Raw genomic sequence first — 18,966 nt, forward strand, 5'->3', positions numbered from 1 at the left:
TCCCCAGACCACGGCGCTGGCAGCACTGGGGATGGCGTGTGCCCCCCGGTGCCTCCATCTCCTGTGGGGTGCCGCGGCGTGTAGGGCACCGTGCGGGACCAAGCTGCGTGGGCACGGGACCTTTTTTTCCCCAGAACGCCTGTTTTGTCCCCAAAACTTGGGGACAACCATAAGGACAGCCAGGGGACACCGTGGGGTGGCTGGGGGGGCGGCGGGAGGCACCCCACGGTGCCCCCCGCCCGCCCAGCGCCCCTGCAGGTACCGCGGGCAGCGGACGCGGGGGGCTGAATTGAGGGGCGCGGCGCCTTTAAGAGCGGAGCGGCCCCTTTAAGGTCGGCGCGGCGCCTTTAAGAGCGGCGGCCACTCTCCTCCGGCGTGCCCGCCTGCTGCGCCGCCGCCTGATTGGCTGCGGGGCGCGTGAGCCACATCGCTCCTCAACCGCAGCTTGCGCGTCCGCCGGAGAAAGAAGTCCCCGCTTCTCCCCCGCGGCGCGAAGGCGGCGGAGGGATCCGTGGGGGCGGTGCTGCGGCCGGGATCACCTTGGCGGCGCGGACCGGCCACGCGCAGAGGAGCGGCGGCTCTAAGGCAGGACGGGTGCGGGGCGTGGCGGCGGGAGCAGCACCAGGAGGTAACGGCGGCCCCGGACAGGGAAAGAAGAGGCGGCGGGCGGGCACCGGGGTCGCCGCCATCTCCGGTGCCGAGGCGGGGGGCTCCCCGTGGGGCCGGCCGTTAGGGGGGAGCGGCCGCTGAGGGGAGCGGCCGTTAGGGGGCCGGCCGTTAGGGGGGAGCGGTCCCTGAGGGGTCGCTGAGGGGCGCGGGCGGCCCCGCGTGTCCCTGGAGGGGTGCCCGGCCTTCCGCCGCCGCCCCGAGCCGCTCCCTGCCCCCGGGCGCTGAGGCAGAGCCGCGGCAGCGCTCGTGTCGGCGGCCCCGGGCCCTTCCCGCTGCCCCCCCAGGCCGGGGGCTCCGGGGGCCGCTTCGCAGCGGGTTTGGGGCCGGGGGGGCGGGGATGGGGCGGGGTGCGGGCCGCGGGAGCCCCTCGGCTGCCTCCCCCGAGCAGTAAAAGCAGCAGCCGACGTCTGAAACGTGCTTTGTTCTGGCCTCGGCGCTACCCATCCGGCAGGCCCGGGGATACGTCCGGGGGAGCTCCCGGGATGTTGGTGACTAACGCGCCGGGAAGCGGCCGCCCCCCGCTGCAAGGACGGCTCCTGACGGCGGCTGGCACCGGCGCCCAAAGGCTGGGCTGGGCGGCGAGGAGCTGCTCTGGTTACCTCAGTGCCTCCGGGGAAGCTCCAGGGCCGGCTGTGCAACCCCAAGGGCTGAACTAAAAAACCCCACCGTCATAAGCACGTTTTTATGCCCTGTTTTCAAAGCAGGGCTTAAGTTAAAGTACCTCTAGGAAGAAGCCCACACGTGGTGCTGCGAGAGCGCTAGGTGTGCTCGAGGGAGGGACAGCCCTGCGGTTGCGGTTCGGTGGCCCCATGTGCCATGCTGCTGCGGCCGGGTTAAAAACCATCTTTTCTTTCAGCACAGGGCGCTCTGCTGCCGGCCAGGTGTTGGACGCCGTGATTCAGGGCAAAACCCTCCCCAGAAACTTTGCTTTCACTCGAAAGCATGCTTCCTGCTGCTGGCAGAGACCGCAGTGCCGCATCCGGGCCTCCCACCCGAGCCGTCTGTTTTTTCTCCAACTAAACACACGTTTTATTAAAACCTTTAATTTATCGCTGTTAGCCGGAGCGCCGCGAAGCCGGCGTTAATTCCCCTTCTGTGCCCCGAGCTGGTAATTCAATTTAACACAGACAAAATGTTGCTCCGGCTGAGCAGGCGGGATGGGCCACGTGCTAATCCTTTATCTCCCTGCGTCCCTGGCCGGGGCTGTCCCTGAGGGCAGCCGGTGGCTGCTGGGAGGGGGCCGGGGCGGCTGCAGCATGCTGTGATGGCCGGCACGTAGGGAATGGGGCTGCAGTACCCTGCTGCTGCCGCTGCCAGGCCCTGCGCACAACATCTCCATCCCCACGCTGCTCACGCGGTTGGGCAGTGTGTGGCTGGGGGAACTCAGTTTCCACCCCCAACTATGCATAAATTTAAAGGAAAAAAGGCCCTTTTTTGTAGTGTTAAAAAGACTTCCACTTGATAGCGGGGAGGTTTGGTTTGTGCTGGTGTGGCTGGAGGGCTGCTTGGCCTGTGTTGGAGCACCGCAAGGTGAAGTTGGTAGGTGTGTTTGCTCCGACTGTATCCTCTAGATAAGTTCTTCCTTGTCACCAGCAAACACCTGATAGTCACTAATAGTACTGATTTATTTTACTTTAAGCCTGCTGTGTACCTTTGCCCTCTGGGGAAGGCAGGCGCAGCCAAGCCGTATGTGGCTCTGACAGCTCACCCACTGGCACACAGGGAAAGTGCCAGTGTCGCCCAGCACTGTTGGGGCGAGCACGTCCTCCCCAGTCCCAGCAACCAGTTTACTGCAGCCCAAGCCGTGGGAGAGCTGCAGGCGTGCTTGGGGTCGCAGCCGGTCTCCAGAAGTCTCGCATTTTGGGAGGCATCCCACAGTTGCGTAAGGATGTGGCGTGGCATCCTGCTGCAGCTGGGAGTTGTCCTTCCCTCCCTGGAAGAGGAGCTGACCCTGTTAAAAGCCTGTTTTGCCACAGAATTTGATTTTTATTGCAGCTGAGACCCTGAAGCAGGGAACCATCGTTGCCCGGCGTTGCGGTGGTTAACGCCGGCCATGCAAAGTCACACTTCCCTCTGTTGCAGGCTGAGATAACAGCGAAGGGGGTTGCAGCAGCGGGGATTGCCGCTCTGCGCAGCCTCTGCTTTCTTCCTCCCCCGGGGCAGGGCTGGAGATGCCGTAGACGTAACGTTTCTTGCTGCCGACCGCAGGATGGGCCGGCTCGACTTAGTCACCTTGCTGCTGAAACCGGTCACGCCGACCTCAAACGGTCCCGGCTTTCTAGAACGTTCAACGGCAAGGGAGGCACCAGCCATCTTTAGTGCACCCTGCCTGAAGCACAGACAGCTTGCAGTCAGCGTGGGGATTTATGAGTCGTGCCCTGAGGAAGGAAATGAGATGTATCCAGGGAATCAGGCTTTGCAGGGTATTACTTTCCCCCTTCCTAGCTCCGCTCAGACTGAGTGCACAGTGCCTTCAGGTGTCTGTGAAGTCCTGGTTTCCCATTACTTTTTATTAAATGCCAGACATTCCTGACAGTTTTATAAAACTGGTCCTTCCAGGAGAATTCAGGAGGCGCTTTGTGAACGTGTGGTTAAGGGAGGCAGGAGGAAGCAGAAAAACAAGAAGCTTGCTGGTAGCAGGCAGATGAGTGTTTTTTGTTTTTTTTTTTTGCTGCTGCGTTTCTTGTCTCCTTCTCAGACAAGGCCACAGCACCGCAGTTTTTCTGATCTCCCTGGGTTTGCAGGAAAATCTTGGAAAGGGGATTCTGACTCAAGGCAATTTCACTTTCCCTTTTAGTAAATTTGTAAAGCCTTTGGGGGTTAAAAAAAAATTAGCATTACAAATGGCTCGAGTGGGTGGGGGACTTCCAGGAGACAGGAGCTGCTTATGAAATAGTGAGGCAGAGCTCCTCCGTGTGTTCTCAGAAAGTTGCACCAGTGGTGCTCTGGCTGCAGCCTCTGTCTCATCTTCCTCCACATCCTCTTCAGAGGGGTGCGAGGAGGCCGTTTCCCAGCAGAGCCTCTTAGCTCGTGCTTGGTGCTGTCAGACAGGTGCTCCGGGATGTGGCAGCAGCAGTTAGAGGGCTGAAACACAGTGTTCAGGTCTGACCAGCGGGCATTCCCGTAATAATGTGACTTTGTCGAGGCTTTTTATGTGGGCAGGCTTTCTTGTTCTGACTGCAGTGAATCAGCAGCTTCTGGCAGGGCTGAGGTGAAGGACACTTGCCAGGACAAATTATGGTTTTTGCTGGCCTGTCTCCTCGCTCCGTTCGGCGAGGCGATGAGGAGAGGGTGACTCAGGGCTGCCTGCGAGAGGATCCGCACGTAGGTGGGGAGGGAGGGGGGGCCTGGCAGCACAGCACCGGAGCGGGCAGGCGCGGCGGGGTCTCGGGGGACTTCCCTGCCCCTGCATTAGAAGCACGATTTCATTCTTCCGCAGAGCTGTCGGCTTCCTAGCGCTCTGCTTCAAAGCTGGAGGCCCTGGGCTAGCTGGCATGCACAGCGAGCACCATTTTGTGTGCTCGGGGCAGGCAGAAAACCCCATGTTGCGTAATGAAACCTCGCATCACACGTTTGCTGACAGCTTTTTGAATGCAGAGGTGGTGAAATACTTCTGCAGGTGGTAGCACCAGCAAAGGAAGCAGCTGAGCCTTGCCCAGCCAGAGGGTAGGAGTGCAGCCAGGCCGTCTTTTACCTGGGTGTAAAAGCAGAAGGAAGATGGGAGGTAGAAGAGGACACGGTTGTGAATGGGATGCCCTCCCATCACAGCAGACATCTGTGAGATTCATTTTTGCTTTTTTATGGGATGGGGACCTTCCCCACTCTTCTGGGGATGCTGTTGTCTTGTACAAGCGAGCAGGCAGAGCTCAGTTCGTTATCCCAAAAAAAACAGTCTCGAGCCCTGCGGTGGCTTTCTGCCACCCTGGGTGAGGGTGAACATAGGGGGTGGGAGCAGCCATGTTGTGTCTTTGGTTTGAAGAGAGACCTTGAGGAGGATGTTAAAGGAATCTTCAGTCCTTTCCATGTTCTCTGCCACGGTGTTGTGTTTAATCAACTCAAGTCTACTTATCTGTGCAGGCTACAGGACGGGTGTTAAGCTTAGGTGGACCCCGCTGTGGGTAGGTGCATCCCTGCAGAAGATTGCCTGCGTAGAGCACGTCTACGGCCGCGCTAGCAGCGAGCTGCTGTGGCCCCACTTGGGACAGGCACCGCAGTCGAGGCTTGTAGGAGAGAGGAGAGCTGGGAGGGAGGAGGCAGAACGCTGCCTGTGCGCTGAAGTGCTTGAATTTTGTTGCGTTGTGTAGCTCCAGGGGAAGACTGGCAATGAAGAGAAGCTATGAAGGGAACTTCTGCATAGAAGGCAGGTGAGCTTTGGGTGGTCTATGTGGGGAATGACATTTGAATAGAAGTGTGTCTTGCCTGTATCCGAGACTCTCAAGTAGGAACATAAAGATAGTATGACCCAGTAGCAGCTTTCTTGTTACCTCCATATTCATCACGTGGGTGTGTTGGTGTCTCTGCTTGACGAGCAAGCGTGGGTGATCCCTAAACCTGGCAAGGCTTTCTTCTCTTCCAGACACAAGACTCCAGTAACGATGTCGAAGCACCACGATGCGGGGACTGCTTTCATCCAGACCCAGCAGCTGCACGCTGCCATGGCGGACACCTTCCTGGAGCACATGTGCCGCCTGGACATCGACTCCGAGCCAACCATTGCGAGGAACACCGGCATCATCTGTACCATCGGTAGGTGGTTCCTAGATAACAGGGAGCTGCAGCTCTCTGCAGCAATTAAGCTGCGAACCCCTGTGCTGGTGAAACTTGCTGCGGAAATCGTGGGACGACTTGAGCCTTTATCCCTTGCCAAGGCTGGCTCTGTGTGTTGAAACAGCACGACTTTCCCATGCCTGCCCAACCCATAGTATTACCAGGAGTGGATGCAGTAGCCAGGGAAGTCTGGACTGGTAGGGTTCAAATGCACTCCCAAAGGCAAGTTAAAACAATACTTGCTGCTGTAGAAATGAGCTGTTTCAGCGTTGAGCAAGTCTGTATCCACCATACGTTACTTATCCCTTCCACATGAAACGGTCTTGACGTCTGTGGGTTATCTCTTTTTTTTTTTTTTTTTTAAAAGTTAATATTCTAACTGCTTCCTTCTTCCAGGCCCAGCCTCCCGCTCCGTGGAGAAGCTGAAGGAAATGATTAAATCTGGAATGAATGTTGCCCGCCTCAACTTCTCTCACGGCACCCACGAGGTAAGGGTGGGGGTTGAGCTGATGCTGCCCTGAGCAGGCCCTTATGGGTGTCTGCTGACCCCTTCCCTTGTGGAAGAGGATACAAAGGGAAGCCCAGCCTGCTCCAGAGCAGCCATAGTCATGAGGCAAGACAAGACTGAGCTCTGCCTTTGGGGAAAGCATGCCAGATGTAAATACTGAGCCTGTGAGACTGCTAGTAACACCTTAGTGCGCTTTACAAGCCTTTTTGGAAGCAGATCAGGTTGGTTCCACACCCTTCTGTGCACCCACCTGTACCTGGGAGCCAGGTAGCTGATGTTAGAGATGTGTGTGCCAGCTGCTCGCCGTGAGGTCCTTCACTTCTTCCTCATGCCCTGCTGCTCACTTCACAAGGCTGCTGCTCCCCAGTTAATTGCGGAAGCTGAGAGCTATTTCACGGTGCTGGGCACCTCAACAGGAGTACACAACTGTCCTGTTGATCTTGCTTTACTGCTGGGGGCTTTGCAAGCCGGTGATCAATGAATGACCTTGTCTCAAAAGAAAACTGTTAGCAATTTGAAGTCACAACTGTGCCTATTTGGAAGAGCTGAACTCCTGGGTTTGCTTGGCTAACCAGCTGCTCAGGTTATGCTCCTGGTGGTCATGAGGCTAGCACCACAGTACGCGGGTCTTGGGGCAATAAACTTATAAGAATAAGGTCAAAAGAAATCAACACTGAGGACGACGAGCCCTTATTGATAAAAATAGATGAGATCCTTAGCGATGCTGGGGGAGCCAAGGATCCCATTCCAGCTTGCCTCGAATGCTGCCCTGAGTGTTGAGGCTGCGTTTTTACGCTGGCTGCCCTCCAGCTTTCAAAATGTCAAACAGTAACCAAGTGACAGCTGTAGGTGGCTTTGCTTACTGAACCAGGAGCTTCGAGGTGCGTAATAGCTTGGCCTGTCACCCTTGTGGCCTTTAAAGGCCACAGGGCACTGTAGAAACCAAAAGGTCTGGTGCTTAGCTGTGGACAGCCATCGGACCTTGACTCGATTAAATACTGAATTTTCACACAGTGCTGCCACGCTGCGCTTGTGTGCTTGTTAGCTGGGGTGAAGGACAGGGAGTGTGGCTTGCTTTTGGGTGAAGGACAGGGAGCATGGCTTGGTTTTGGGTGAAGTCCCTTCTAATTGCATGTTTCGTACAGATGAGGTTAGGTGACAGCAGAGTTCATCTTGCTGTCATCTCGTTTAGTCTGACTGTCAAGTGTAGCCAGGCTAAGTCTGTTCCCTGCTGCTTCCTCTGAAGCACTCAATTCTCCAGTGAAGTCAGGGGTTTTCATGTGCTGCATGTGTTTCAGTTAGTGTTTACCCTAAAACACTCAACAGGGCTTGAATTACCAACTTCAAGCCCCAGCACCTGGCTGCAGTTGTTTTATAGAGGAAGTTGGCTTTTACTTCATCTGTCTGCATTCCTGTTTGGCGTATGTCATTCTTCAGGAAGTCAGCCTCCCTAGGAGGCAGTCATTGATCTGTATCAAAAATAAATAAATTCCAGGTGACTAGGGCCAGATAAACCTAATGGCTCTGTTCAGGCACACTTCCTGTCCTGCGTCTCTTTAGGCTGTGGCATATGGAAGGATCAGGGGCCTCCTCAGTCTCAGCTTGCACGCTTGATCAGTAAATACCTTAGTTTTTCCTTCCTCTATAGAGTTAGCTGCGGCATATCTCTGGCTGATGGCATGCAGCCCAACTTGAGCACAGTCTGTTCCTGCCCCACCTTGCTGGTGCTGGATTCTGGTCCCGAGGCCGAGCGCGAGGCAGGTTGTTATGGGGGCAGTCACACGTTTCCGGGTGAGCCAGGCCATGCACCCTCAGCCTGTGGCACGGAGAGGGGAAAGGGCATTTCTTATCTTCAAAAGTCTGTCAAGTGTTGCATCACTATGTCAAGGTTATCTCTAATATTGTTTAAACTAGAAAGTAAATTGACCTGTTGATCATCTGAAGCTCATTCAAGGTGTAGTTGAGATGGGAGTTTCCCCACAAAAGTGTCTGAAACCAGCAGTATTAGCAGGATGTGAGCACGTGAAAGGGTTTTGAAGCCTGGTGCACGGTGCTGGAGTCCTGAACTTCCGCCTGCGATTGCTTTAGCTCTTGAAATATAAATGGATAATATCCTCTGAGTAAATCCCTTATCTGTACGGGAGATTTAAGCCAGAGCTGTAAAAACGTTTGTCCATCTGCCTGACAGTGGAATCCTAGACCTGGTCATGCTGCTGTTCTGCCATGTTGAATGGTAGCTTGGGCAGTTCTTGGGGTGCACAGTGGTAGAGCAGAAGTGAGATTAAAGTTTCCATCTCTTTTCCTTGCCAGTATCATGAGGGCACAATCAAGAACGTGCGAGAAGCTACAGAGAGCTTCGCCTCTGATCCGATCACCTACAGACCTGTGGCTATTGCACTGGATACCAAGGGACCTGAAATCCGAACTGGACTCATCAAGGGAGTAAGTTGATTTTTTTCCACCCTTTTCAGTGCATAAGACTACATAATGTTATTCCTGTGTCCTGCTTTCCCCAGACAAATGATGTTTTGTGAGAACAAAGTAACTGTGTACAATATCTGACATTAGTACCAAAAGTTAAGATGAACTGCTGCAAGCTGGGAGGCAGTTGGGTGCCTGTTTGTGCTGGTTTCGCTGAAAATGCATGTTTTGACACAGAGTGGCACAGCAGAAGTGGAACTCAAGAAGGGTGCAGCTCTTAAAGTGACCCTGGATGATGCCTTCATGGAGAAATGTGATGAGAATGTGCTGTGGCTGGACTACAAGAATCTCACCAAGGTTGTAGAAGTTGGCAGCAAAATCTACGTGGATGATGGTCTCATTTCCTTGCTGGTTAAGGAGAAAGGTGTGTAACAGCCCTTCCAGGATCCCTTCCAGGATTCCAGCTCTGCCTGTTTGCTCATTCCTAAGAACATCTTTGACTTTTCTTTAAGCAACTGTTGTTTAACTTGCAGTTTTCCATTAAAGAAAAGAACACTTTGCTGCTAGGCTTAATGCTGTAGCAAGACTTTGAGCAAAACTCTCTCTACTTCAATTGTAGCAAGCTCTCAGTCACTAACTTGAGCAGGGTTTCACCAGACTGATCTAAAACTCTCTTCAGAGGTGCATGTGTGGGGGGTGTACCTGTGCTTGTAACCTACACCTGTTCAGGCAGGTTATTTCATTCTTTTTACGCAGGATTTAATATTTTATAACATAAACCCCAAGTTTTGTAGCTAGAGATGGAACTAGCTTTACTGGTAATGTTGGGGCAAGGTGAGTTCCACACCACTCCCTTGGTGGTGGTGCATAAACCGCTCCAGCCTGGAGGTGTTGACTCCAATCCCAGAGGGTGCAGGAGTGGGGAGGTGAGGCTCTTGGATACTCCATTACGTGTTATGGGGTGCCTACATGCAGAAATGCAGCCTGGCAGCCCCACTCCTGCATGGAACAAAGGGCATCTTCCCCCAGAGCAGCATAGAAGTGGTTTTAAACTGGTCTGCTGTGCTTCTGTGGGTGAATTGCAAGTTCGTGTGTTACGTGAGTCCACTGAAGAGAAGCACTGGTGTGCTTTCAGCGCATCGATGCTGTTAGTGGTGCTGTTCTCAGGCAGGTGGTGGTGTGGGAGCTGGCAGCGGGGAGCTTGCTGGTAAACGCTGACTGGGGGAGCATTTCTGTTCCAGGCAAGGACTATGTCATGACCGAGATCGAGAACGGTGGCATGCTTGGCAGCAAGAAGGGCGTGAACCTCCCTGGTGCTGCGGTTGACCTGCCTGCCGTCTCTGAAAAGGACATTCAGGACCTGAAATTCGGTGTGGAGCAGAACGTGGACATGGTGTTTGCATCCTTCATCCGTAAAGCTGCTGATGTCCATGCTGTCAGGAAGGTGCTAGGGGAAAAGGGAAAGAACATCAAAATCATCAGCAAGATTGAGAACCACGAGGGTGTGCGCAGGTGAGCGATCAACTCGTGCTCCTCTTGATGTGTTTTTTTGTATAGCTTTGTAAACTATGTCCTATGGTCTTGTTTTTTCCCTCTTACTGCGGTGTTACAGGGTTCCAAAATGGCACCTGGAAGGGCAGAGTGCCCATGGCATCGCAGTGCACTGCGCTCTAGAGCAGTGCTCCCTTTCAGACGGGGGAGGACAGAGCAGGCAGTCTGCCCTCAGAACAAAAGGGATAACGAACCTCTTCTCTTGCTGTCAGGTTTGATGAGATCATGGAGGCCAGCGATGGCATTATGGTGGCCCGTGGTGACCTGGGAATTGAGATCCCTGCTGAGAAAGTTTTCCTTGCCCAGAAGATGATGATTGGGCGCTGCAACAGGGCTGGCAAACCCATCATTTGTGCCACTCAGGTACTTGAAACACAAGGCTAGCTCGTAACTGCCAGAGTGTCTGTGGGTCTGGCAGGGCATGAATGTCGGTAGCTGTCACCCCATGCTGTGGGGAGCACGCTGGGGGCACGTCCTCGATGGCATTTGGTAGAGGATGAGGAACCAAGAGCAAAGAGGCATTGCAGCGGCTGAATAGCTCATCTTGAGGCACTTGTTCAGAGATTTGTCATCTATCCCAGTAAGGTCACAGGAACTCTTGCAAGGGACATGGCAACTCTGAGCAAGTTGCACCCACACTGCTGCATCAGAAGGAAATGGGGGGGGAAGTCACCTTAGCCTGGGAGCTGCCACTCCTCAGCTTTGTGTATTCCAGCAGGGATCATGAACAAATAGTTTTCAGACAGTTTTCAGGTGCTGGCAGGGCTCACTTCTGAGCTGTGCTTCCTCTGTGCACACTGCAGCAGGGGGTAAAGCTGAGCACCTGAGGAAGATGTGAGCTGGCCAGCCTGTGATACAGCAATATGTGGAGTTGCACCAGCTTCTGGGAGAAGGGTAGGAAGAGCTCTGCTCAGGAAGCAGTCTGATTTCACGCTTCAGTATGGGTGCTGACGTTATCAGCTGTACTAAAGTTGAGCCTCTACATACCCTGTATAAAAAAAAAAAAAAGGAACATCTTGTGTTAGATGAAAATTACTTTAGTTAGTGCAGACCTGCTGTTGACCTGGTTTTAGATGAAAAAACAACAAAGCACAACCCCAAAACAACCTCCTCGATGCCATCAGTCAAGTGTCTAGTGAAAAAGCAGCCGATTCCTTTCGCGGTGCCCTGACTTCGGGCTTTTTCTCCTGCAGATGCTGGAAAGCATGATCAAGAAACCTCGCCCAACCCGCGCCGAGGGCAGTGACGTTGCCAACGCTGTCCTGGACGGAGCGGACTGCATCATGCTGTCCGGAGAGACCGCCAAGGGAGACTACCCGCTGGAGGCTGTGCGCATGCAGCACGCTGTGAGTAGCGCTCTGGGTGGGAGCCCGGCCCGCAGGTGGAGGTGGCAGCACGCCGTCTTTGATCTGAGCCTGCATCTGAAGACCTAAACGTGTCTCGTGCTAGGTGGCGGCACCTAGCAGCATAAACCAGCCATTTTTTGGTTCATGCTCCCTCTATGAGGTTTTCTTTACTGTAGCATGGTCCTGAGGGGCCTGAAACCTCACAAGGTGTGCTGCATGCTATTGCCAGGCACAGCTGAGCACTGCTTTGCAGTGATCTGAGTTCTAAAATTTTCCTAATGCTAATTTTGACTTAAGGCCAAGGTCAAGTTTTTTTTGCTGTTACCTTCGTATAGGTTTCTTCAAAGGCCCTCTTCCTTTTAGTGTATTAAATTCCTTAAACTTCTCCAAGGTCAGGAAGCTGCTTAAGCAGTTTATCTCTAGATACTGAAAAGTATCAGCTAACTTCTCTGGGTTGTGGGAGGGAACGAGGGAGGCTGGTGAGTCTGATTTACAGCACTGTTGTTGCATTTGGCACCTGGTGCTTTTGGTGGGGATGTTTGTTGCATGACTACTGACAGCACCATATTTTTACATGCCTGAACTGCCAGAAACCTCTGCTCTGCTTCAAGTTCACCCAGCTTGTGTTTCAGTTGATAAAAAGCGTGATGCCAAGCATCTAGAGATACTGGTTCTCCCCAGTTACCAGGGCTGTGAATCACAGCAGCTTCACCTGCAGCTCAGGTTATATAGATGAATAAACCGAGCGACTGTTTGTGTTTGCAGTGCATTACCTAAATGCCTTTTATCTGGCCAGTATGGAGTGGTGTTCTTTGCACATGGCAGATATAAAATATGACCTGATGATCACCGGGCAGTGACTGCTGGCTTACAAGCCAAATTCTAACCTAAAAAGTTCTTCCTCAGTTTTTCACCCCTAAATTGTGGTGGCTGACTTCCTACAAAGATTCGGAAACTTGTAGCAAATTGTGGCATTAAAGCTTCAGCACAGGCAGGTTGTGCTGTACCTGTAGTCTGAGCCCAGTACCCACTGCCTGTGCTTCCCTCTTCTGTGGACCCAGGAGTAACAGTGTTCGTTCTGCCAGGCCCCCAGAGAAATACAGAAGGTTTTTACCCTAATATTTCCGTCTGAAGTGGCCAGGCTGTCACAGTGCAGAGAGCGCACGTTGCCTCAGGCATGGAGTAGCTCTTGTATATGTTGTCTGGTCTCAAGCTGGTCTAGGCTCATGGTTTGCTTACCCAGCCCTGCCACAGGAATATTTCAGGTAAAGCTTTCTCCCTAAGGAGATGCAGACAGCAAACACGGGCTGTGACACTGAGAACAAGCAGAGTCTGCTTTGTAGTGCCATTGCACCTCTGTCAGTGACTTGACCTGTCTACGCCAGTGGTTTGTGGGGTTGTTGCAGTGGTTTCAAGTAGCAATCACTTTCCAGCCAGCTTCCCAGAAGTGAGCTTCCTGTTCCCTGACTGGCATCTCTGTGACAAAAACAATTGCCTTGAGTTTGGTAGCAAGTTTCCAAATATTGGGCAGGCCGTTTCCTACTTGTGGGAGTGGGCTTCCTTCCAATTCCAGTTCATGATCCACGATTGCCTTAGTCTTCAAGTGCTGCCCTGGCCATTTGACAGGACCAGGGAGTACAATGCTCCTCTGCTTCCCCTTCTCTCACTTGTACCCACTATCTCTGCCCGCATGCCAACTGCAAACCCTGTAGCCATTTCCATGCAAATAGAGCCAGCTGTGATGTGGAGTGAAGAATTGCTGTGCCCTTCTGTAGCCATTGTCAGAGCAGGCACACATACACACGTATTCTGACTCTGCAAACGGGGGATGTAGGCTTCCTGCTGAACTCAGGCTCACTCTGCATGTTGTGCAAAGCTGCCTGCCTCTGGACCAGGAGCTGACGACGTACTGCGTGGCTGCCAGCGCTTGTGTTTGGAGTAAGTGTCGTGAGGTGGACACGCACGTTTCATTTATCTGACAGAAGCGTGAAGCCGGCGGTAACAAAACTGACCGCTTCAATCCTGGGGTTGGCACTACACTCCTGTTCTGCCAGTCACGTGTGCAGTTATATTTAGCCATAAGACACTTAACTGCTTTGGCTTAAACTGATATCTGTGGAAGAGGGATAATTCTCAGCATCATGAAAAGTAATCCATTAACACTAGAGTAGCAAAATTCTTATTTGGAAGGGGTCTAACTACAAAGCTTTCATGACAATGGCACTACAGTCTCTGCTTAAACATCAACTTGTTACGCTTTGTGTAGCAGCTGTTCAGCTTTGGGAGTAACTGAATGAAGTTGTCCTTGAAAAGATGATCAGCCTTTGCATGCTTTTCTAGTCTCTGCAAGCCTTCTTTATCGGGTTGTCAAGGGCAAGTGCAGCCTTCTGAGATGAGAGTTGTCCTTAAATGTGAGCAGTTCTCAGCACAGCGGGATGAATGAGTTACAGAGCTTGTTGCAAATGCTTAGTCGGTGACCAGAAAGCCCTTCTTTATGCACCTCTGGTCTGAATCTGGCACTGCACAAACACCCCAGCATATGTGGTGTGACAGCCCTGTAAGGAAGGCTTGTTTCTGTTGTTCCTTTCTTACTGGAAGAAGTTGGTATAGCACTCAGAGGTGAAACGTCATTGGCTCTGAACTTAAACTAAACAAAGGCGGGAGGGAGCCCATCTCCCCTTTCTGGGGGTGAGGTAGGAAACAAGTTGCTCACCTGTTGGCTCAGAGTTCGAAGGGGGCATGAACAGCTACAAAGAGTACTCTATAGAGGCATTGTGGGCAAGGAAGTAAAACAAGCACCTGCAACAAAGTGTTTTCTGAACTGGCTTGCTCTGGTCCTTGAGAAACGGTCTGCATTTGGTTGCTCTGAAAGGACTCCAAATTACAGCCAGAATGCCACCTTTGAAATGCCTGCCTAGCTCACGGGGGCCCCCAGATAAATGGCGTGGTGGAGCAGCCTGTGCAGCTCTGGTGTGGTAGACAGTTGCATTCAACTAGCTCACAACCTGAGAGCCAATGAGCGTTTCGCAGCCTGTCCTTTAGTATCCTCTTGCATGCATTACTATGAAAATTAAGTAAATTAACGCGATCTCATGTTACTCTGGTCTACCTTTCCTTTTCTTTCCTCTTTTCTCCTCCCTTCTTACTTGGGCCTGCAGATCGCTCGTGAGGCTGAGGCCGCAATGTTTCATCGTCAGCTGTTCGAAGAAATTTTCCGCCTCAATGTAAACAACAGGGACCCTGCTGATGCCATGGCAGTAGGCGCAGTGGAGGCTTCTTTTAAGTGCTTAGCTGCAGCTCTGATAGTTCTGACCGAGTCCGGCAGGTAGGGCTCAGGGAGGGGAGAGGTTTAGGCTCTGTAAGATAACTGACGCTCATTCCCAGCATGTGGGTTAGGTGCTTAGAGTGCCAACACGTGCTTTGTGACAGTTGTTTCAGGAAATAAAATCACGCTCCATGCTAACACTGCAAACATTCAGCAAGCAGCATGCAGCTCTGTGTCAGCTGCGCATACCCGCAGGGCAGGACGCAGGTAGGTAGGAGCAGAGCACGAGTGCCTGGCAGTTGGGCATGGATGTCACCTGAGTGTGGGATCAGTGGGGTGAGGTGCCTCCAATGCAGAAGAGAAATCTTGAGAATCAAAGGGTTACTTTGCTGGGGTGGTGACCCCATCACCACGGCGCAGAGCTGAATTTTGGCTAATTGGCGACTCTTCTGAATGTCAGGAGCTGGCAGCATTCGCTTGCTGACAGAGCACCTCACCTTCCCCTGTGCTGTCCTGAGTGACTGACGTGAGTGTTGTCTTCCCGAACGCGTGTTGCTCTTGTAGATTGCCCGCGAGGCCGAGGCCGCCATCTTTCACAGGCAGTTGTTTGAGGAACTGCGTCGTCTGACCTCCCTGAACTGCGATCCTACTGAGGCCGCTGCTGTTGGCGCTGTGGAAGCGTCCTTCAAGTGCTGCAGCGGGGCCATTATTGTCCTCACCAAGTCTGGAAGGTAGGAGGCGACAGGTTCCCTCAGGTCACACGGACTTCGTGACCGGGTGGGGGAAGGAGATGCGCAAAAAGAGTGCTTTGAAAGCCCAGAGCTGTAACGGTGAAGCTCAGGTTTTGGCAGCGACTCGGAGCCCGGGCTGCCTGTCTGCAGTGCCAGTTCCTCGGGAGATGGGCAGACATCTCAGACATCTGCACGTACGCATGCACCGAGTTCCAGAGCCTGCCCCTGCCAGCGTGGCACCAGCACCAGGCCCTGCCTCCTCTTCCTGTTGTGCACGGCATCTCTGCCAGCAGTGCTGGCTGGAAGAGTAGAGGGAAAATAAGTGTTGCAGCTACATTCAAACATCTTAGCAAGGAAAGCAAGGAATCTTCAAGTTAGCTGTAAGACAGAAGTTCTGCAGAGGCAGATTTTTATTATTATTTTTTTAATCAAGGCCTTAGCCTTTCATTGTATCATCCAAACTAGAGGTCCCTTGCTGAACCTTCCGGGCATCAGCACAGCTTGCCTAAGCCCTGGGGCGAAGAGGGAATGTGAAAGTGTTGCAAGTTTCCTTCCTCATGCCTGCCTGCGAGTAGCCTCGCTGAAGGAGGCGGGCACCCAGCAGCCAAGTACCTGCCTGCACTGTGAGGTTAGCTCAGCGCCTTGGCTGCAGGTGAGCTGCATAGCTGGGGATTTCTGTCCAGCGATGGTGACAACTGCTGCGTAGAGACTCGCTCTTCCAGTTGTGGAGAGGAAGCAAAGTAGAGAGCTGCAGCCTTGCTGCGATCAGCTCTTCCATCTAGAGGAACCAGGCTGCCCCGTGTTCAAAGCGCGTTGGACCATAAGTCTCAGGCTGCTTTCTGGAAGAGTCTGAATTTGGAACAGAACTAGTGCTGTGGCAGAGACATGACAGTGTGCATGCTGGGCACGGTCTACCTGAAGAACCAGACCATCAGTGAATCCTCCACGTAAATTTACAGCTTAAAATGATTTGAAGTAGCTGCTTTCTGGAGAGATGAGGAACGACTGAGTTTCTGGATACTCCTGTACTTCTAAAGTTTCTTTGTAAAAGGTTCCAGTCTTACACTTGACCTTTTTGAAAAGACTTGAACTCTGATATTTGAATATTTTTAGCCTTGGATTCTGTTACAGCTTTTGAGTACCTGGGTCCCGTAGAGCTACTGGGCAGCTCTGTGGTCAGTGTGGGAAGGATTGTCTGAGAGCTGGCACGTGTGACTGAGTGCTTCAAGCAGGCTGCTGCCTATTTCCAAGCAGCGGTCTTTGAATCAGAGTGTTGCTGAGCTTGGCTCTGGGAAACGAGGTCGCAAAAACTAGCAAAGCTGCTGGCATGCTTGTCAGAACCATGGAGCTCTAAATGTCCTGGCCTTGCAGCTTTAACCTCATTTTTTGCAGGTGCCTTCTGTAAGCAAGCAGTGCCTAAGGAGGGGCGAGCTGCGGTCCCCACCCAGAGCGTGCTGCTTGCCATGTTAAGGCATCGGCGTCCCCACCCGGGGGTGGCAGCAGTTCCTCTTGGAGAGGAGCCTGGTGGCTGCCTGGCTCCCCCGGTGTACGGGGCCCCCATTTTGGGATGAGAGGCACTTGTCTGCATGGCTTCCAGAGGGGAATCGCTTCTTTTCTGGCTGGGTGGGAGTACAAATGTACGGGGTTGTATGTTGGCTGCCACTCCTCTGGGATCAAGCGATCGGTGTAGTCAAACCCGTTTCTGGGGCAGCTCTGATTTTCCCTGACACAGTTTCCCCTGTAGCGATGCTTCTGAAAGCATCCTCCCTGGCAAGCTCTGGATAGCACTGCTGGCGCAGGCGCTTGCCATCCCATAAAGCGGGAGCTCATCAAAACAGCAGGAACTTGCAGGGACCCCACTGAGATGCCAAGGGCTGCTTGCAGAGGCCGGAATAAATGGCTCCTAGCCACCTTTACATAGCAACCGAGACAAATAAGCGCTTGTTTTCAGGACCAAAACGTGCAGATGGCATTGCCGGAACTCAGAGGTGAGGCCATCTCCCTCCACAAGACTGGAGTAGGGTCTGTTGCCTTCTGGTGTTGATCCACCCAGCTGCTAAATTTGGAATTCACTTGAGCATCAAGCTCTGTCGGTAGAGCTTGGCTCTTGCGAAACACGGTGCCAGCATCACCCTGGTCATCCCCAGCATGGTTTTGGGGTTGCAAAGCCCTCAGAGGAGCGGCAGTTTGCTCCTGGTGCTGGAGTGGAGGTGCCCCTCGGGTTGTACAGGGGCTCCCTCAAGTGCTCTGGGACAGCTGTAACGCGATGCTTCACCTCGTGTCTCCTGTCCTTCCTTCCAGGTCAGCGCACCTGGTGTCCCGGTACCGCCCGCGGGCTCCCATCATCGCTGTCACCCGCAATGACCAGACGGCGCGCCAGGCCCACCTCTACCGGGGCATCTTCCCTGTCCTGTGCAAAGAGCCGGCCCATGACGCCTGGGCAGAGGACGTGGATCTCCGCGTGAACCTGGGAATGAATGTTGGTGAGTGGCGCTGCTCCCACCTTGGCTTTCCTGGTCTGGGGTCGCCCTGAGCCCAGAAGGGCTGCTCTGGGAACCCTCCTTTTGGGGAAGGCAGGCAGCTGCTGGCTGGGAGATAGGGGCCAGCGGTTGCATAAGCGCACCGCATCTAACTGGGAAATGGGACTGGTTTCGTCACGGCAGCCTTTAAATAGCATCCAGCAGAGAACCAGGTTTATTTTAACAAGCACATGAGGGAGGGTGATGCTCCCCTCGCTGCGAGGAGCCCCTGATCCCTGACATCTTCCTCCTCTCCTTCTCCCCTAGGCAAAGCGCGTGGATTCTTCAAGAGCGGCGACCTGGTGATCGTGCTGACCGGCTGGCGCCCTGGCTCTGGCTACACCAACACCATGCGGGTGGTGCCCGTTCCCTGAAGCGCTGCCTCAACCAGCACCGTCTTCCTTCCCCCCGCTCCCCCTCCCCGTGCATTAGGCCAGCAGTCGCTTGCGATGTTCTCCTTGTCTCTAGAGTTGGATTTAGGTTGCTCCACACCACCGAGTGCAGCAGCAGGGGGAAGAAACCTTCCATCACTACCGATACTTGAAGTGTTTAGTTTTTTTCCACCCTCTCCCCGTAGTTTCTCTGTCGGAGCAGGTTCGGGAGGGTCCTGCATGCTGATGGGACTCTGCTCCTCCACCTCCCCGTAGCCTAGTGCCTGTCCTCAGGGTGTGCCGTGCCTCTCCTTGCCCTCGTAGTGGGTGATGGGGAAGGGAACAGGCGCGGTGTGGTGAACGGTTCCGCTGTAACACTCAGCAGCTCCCCTGCCTTGTGCCCGCAGCAGCACCAGCGCCCTGCGGCCCTGCACCTCATGTGGTTTGGTCCCCGTGTGCTCGGGGTCTGGGTGGCCTCGGCACACCCCGACCCCGTGCTCGGGGCACGCTGCTATTTGTCCCCGTGGGGGGGACTCGAGGCTGCCGCGGGCTCGTGGACGCGCTTCCCTCGCCGTGTCGCATCCGTGCGTGTCGTCGCCTTCCCCCGAGTCTCTCCCTGCCCCTGTGTCCGGGCGCTGCGCACTCCCGCGGGTGTACGGGGCCGCGGGGCGCCGCCGCGCACGTCAATAAAGAGCTGAGCACCCCTGCACGGCCCGGCTGCTGCTGCTGCGCCAGGGGCGGGGCGTATGGCGGGGGGCGGGGCGTATGGCGGAGGGGCGGGGCCTATACGAGAAGGGGGCGGGGCCGTAGTAGGCTCC

The 18,966-nt window shown here is 53.9% G+C and overlaps 1 protein-coding gene across 4 annotated transcripts; it reads left to right on the top strand.

The window, feature by feature from the left end:
- Positions 1 to 473: 473 nt before the first annotated feature.
- On the top strand, positions 474 to 18,857 carry PKM (pyruvate kinase M1/2). Of its 4 annotated transcripts, none has more exons than XM_040570524.1 (12): positions 518 to 628; positions 4,974 to 5,033; positions 5,246 to 5,415; positions 5,833 to 5,924; positions 8,255 to 8,386; positions 8,603 to 8,789; positions 9,607 to 9,877; positions 10,129 to 10,279; positions 11,110 to 11,262; positions 15,092 to 15,258; positions 17,560 to 17,741; positions 18,045 to 18,857. In XM_040570524.1, the coding sequence occupies exons 2-12, from the start codon at positions 4,993 to 4,995 to the stop codon at positions 18,149 to 18,151; spliced, it is 1,653 nt and encodes a 550-aa protein (XP_040426458.1). In that variant the 5' UTR covers positions 518 to 628; positions 4,974 to 4,992; the 3' UTR covers positions 18,152 to 18,857. The 4 variants fall into 4 exon arrangements, with proteins under 4 accessions (XP_040426459.1, XP_040426458.1, XP_040426456.1 ...); XM_040570522.1 differs by lacking the exon at positions 518 to 628 and adding an exon at positions 4,102 to 4,446; XM_040570525.1 differs by lacking the exon at positions 4,974 to 5,033 and having other exon boundaries at positions 474 to 628.
- Positions 18,858 to 18,966: the final 109 nt, after the last annotated feature.

The sequence above is a fragment of the Cygnus olor genome, chromosome 11 (genome assembly GCF_009769625.2).
Source record: "Cygnus olor isolate bCygOlo1 chromosome 11, bCygOlo1.pri.v2, whole genome shotgun sequence".
NCBI lineage: Eukaryota > Metazoa > Chordata > Aves > Anseriformes > Anatidae > Cygnus > Cygnus olor.

Bases quoted from the DNA above. Each gene is read 5' to 3' on its own strand.
- PKM (XM_040570522.1), top strand. From the start codon at position 4,421: ATGCCCTCCCATCACAGCAGACATCT. The intron at 5,416-5,832 runs GTAGGTGGTTCC...TCCTTCTTCCAG, and splicing joins CGGCATCATCTGTACCATCG to GCCCAGCCTCCCGCTCCGTG. The intron at 11,263-15,091 runs GTGAGTAGCGCT...TTGCTCTTGTAG, and splicing joins CTGTGCGCATGCAGCACGCT to ATTGCCCGCGAGGCCGAGGC.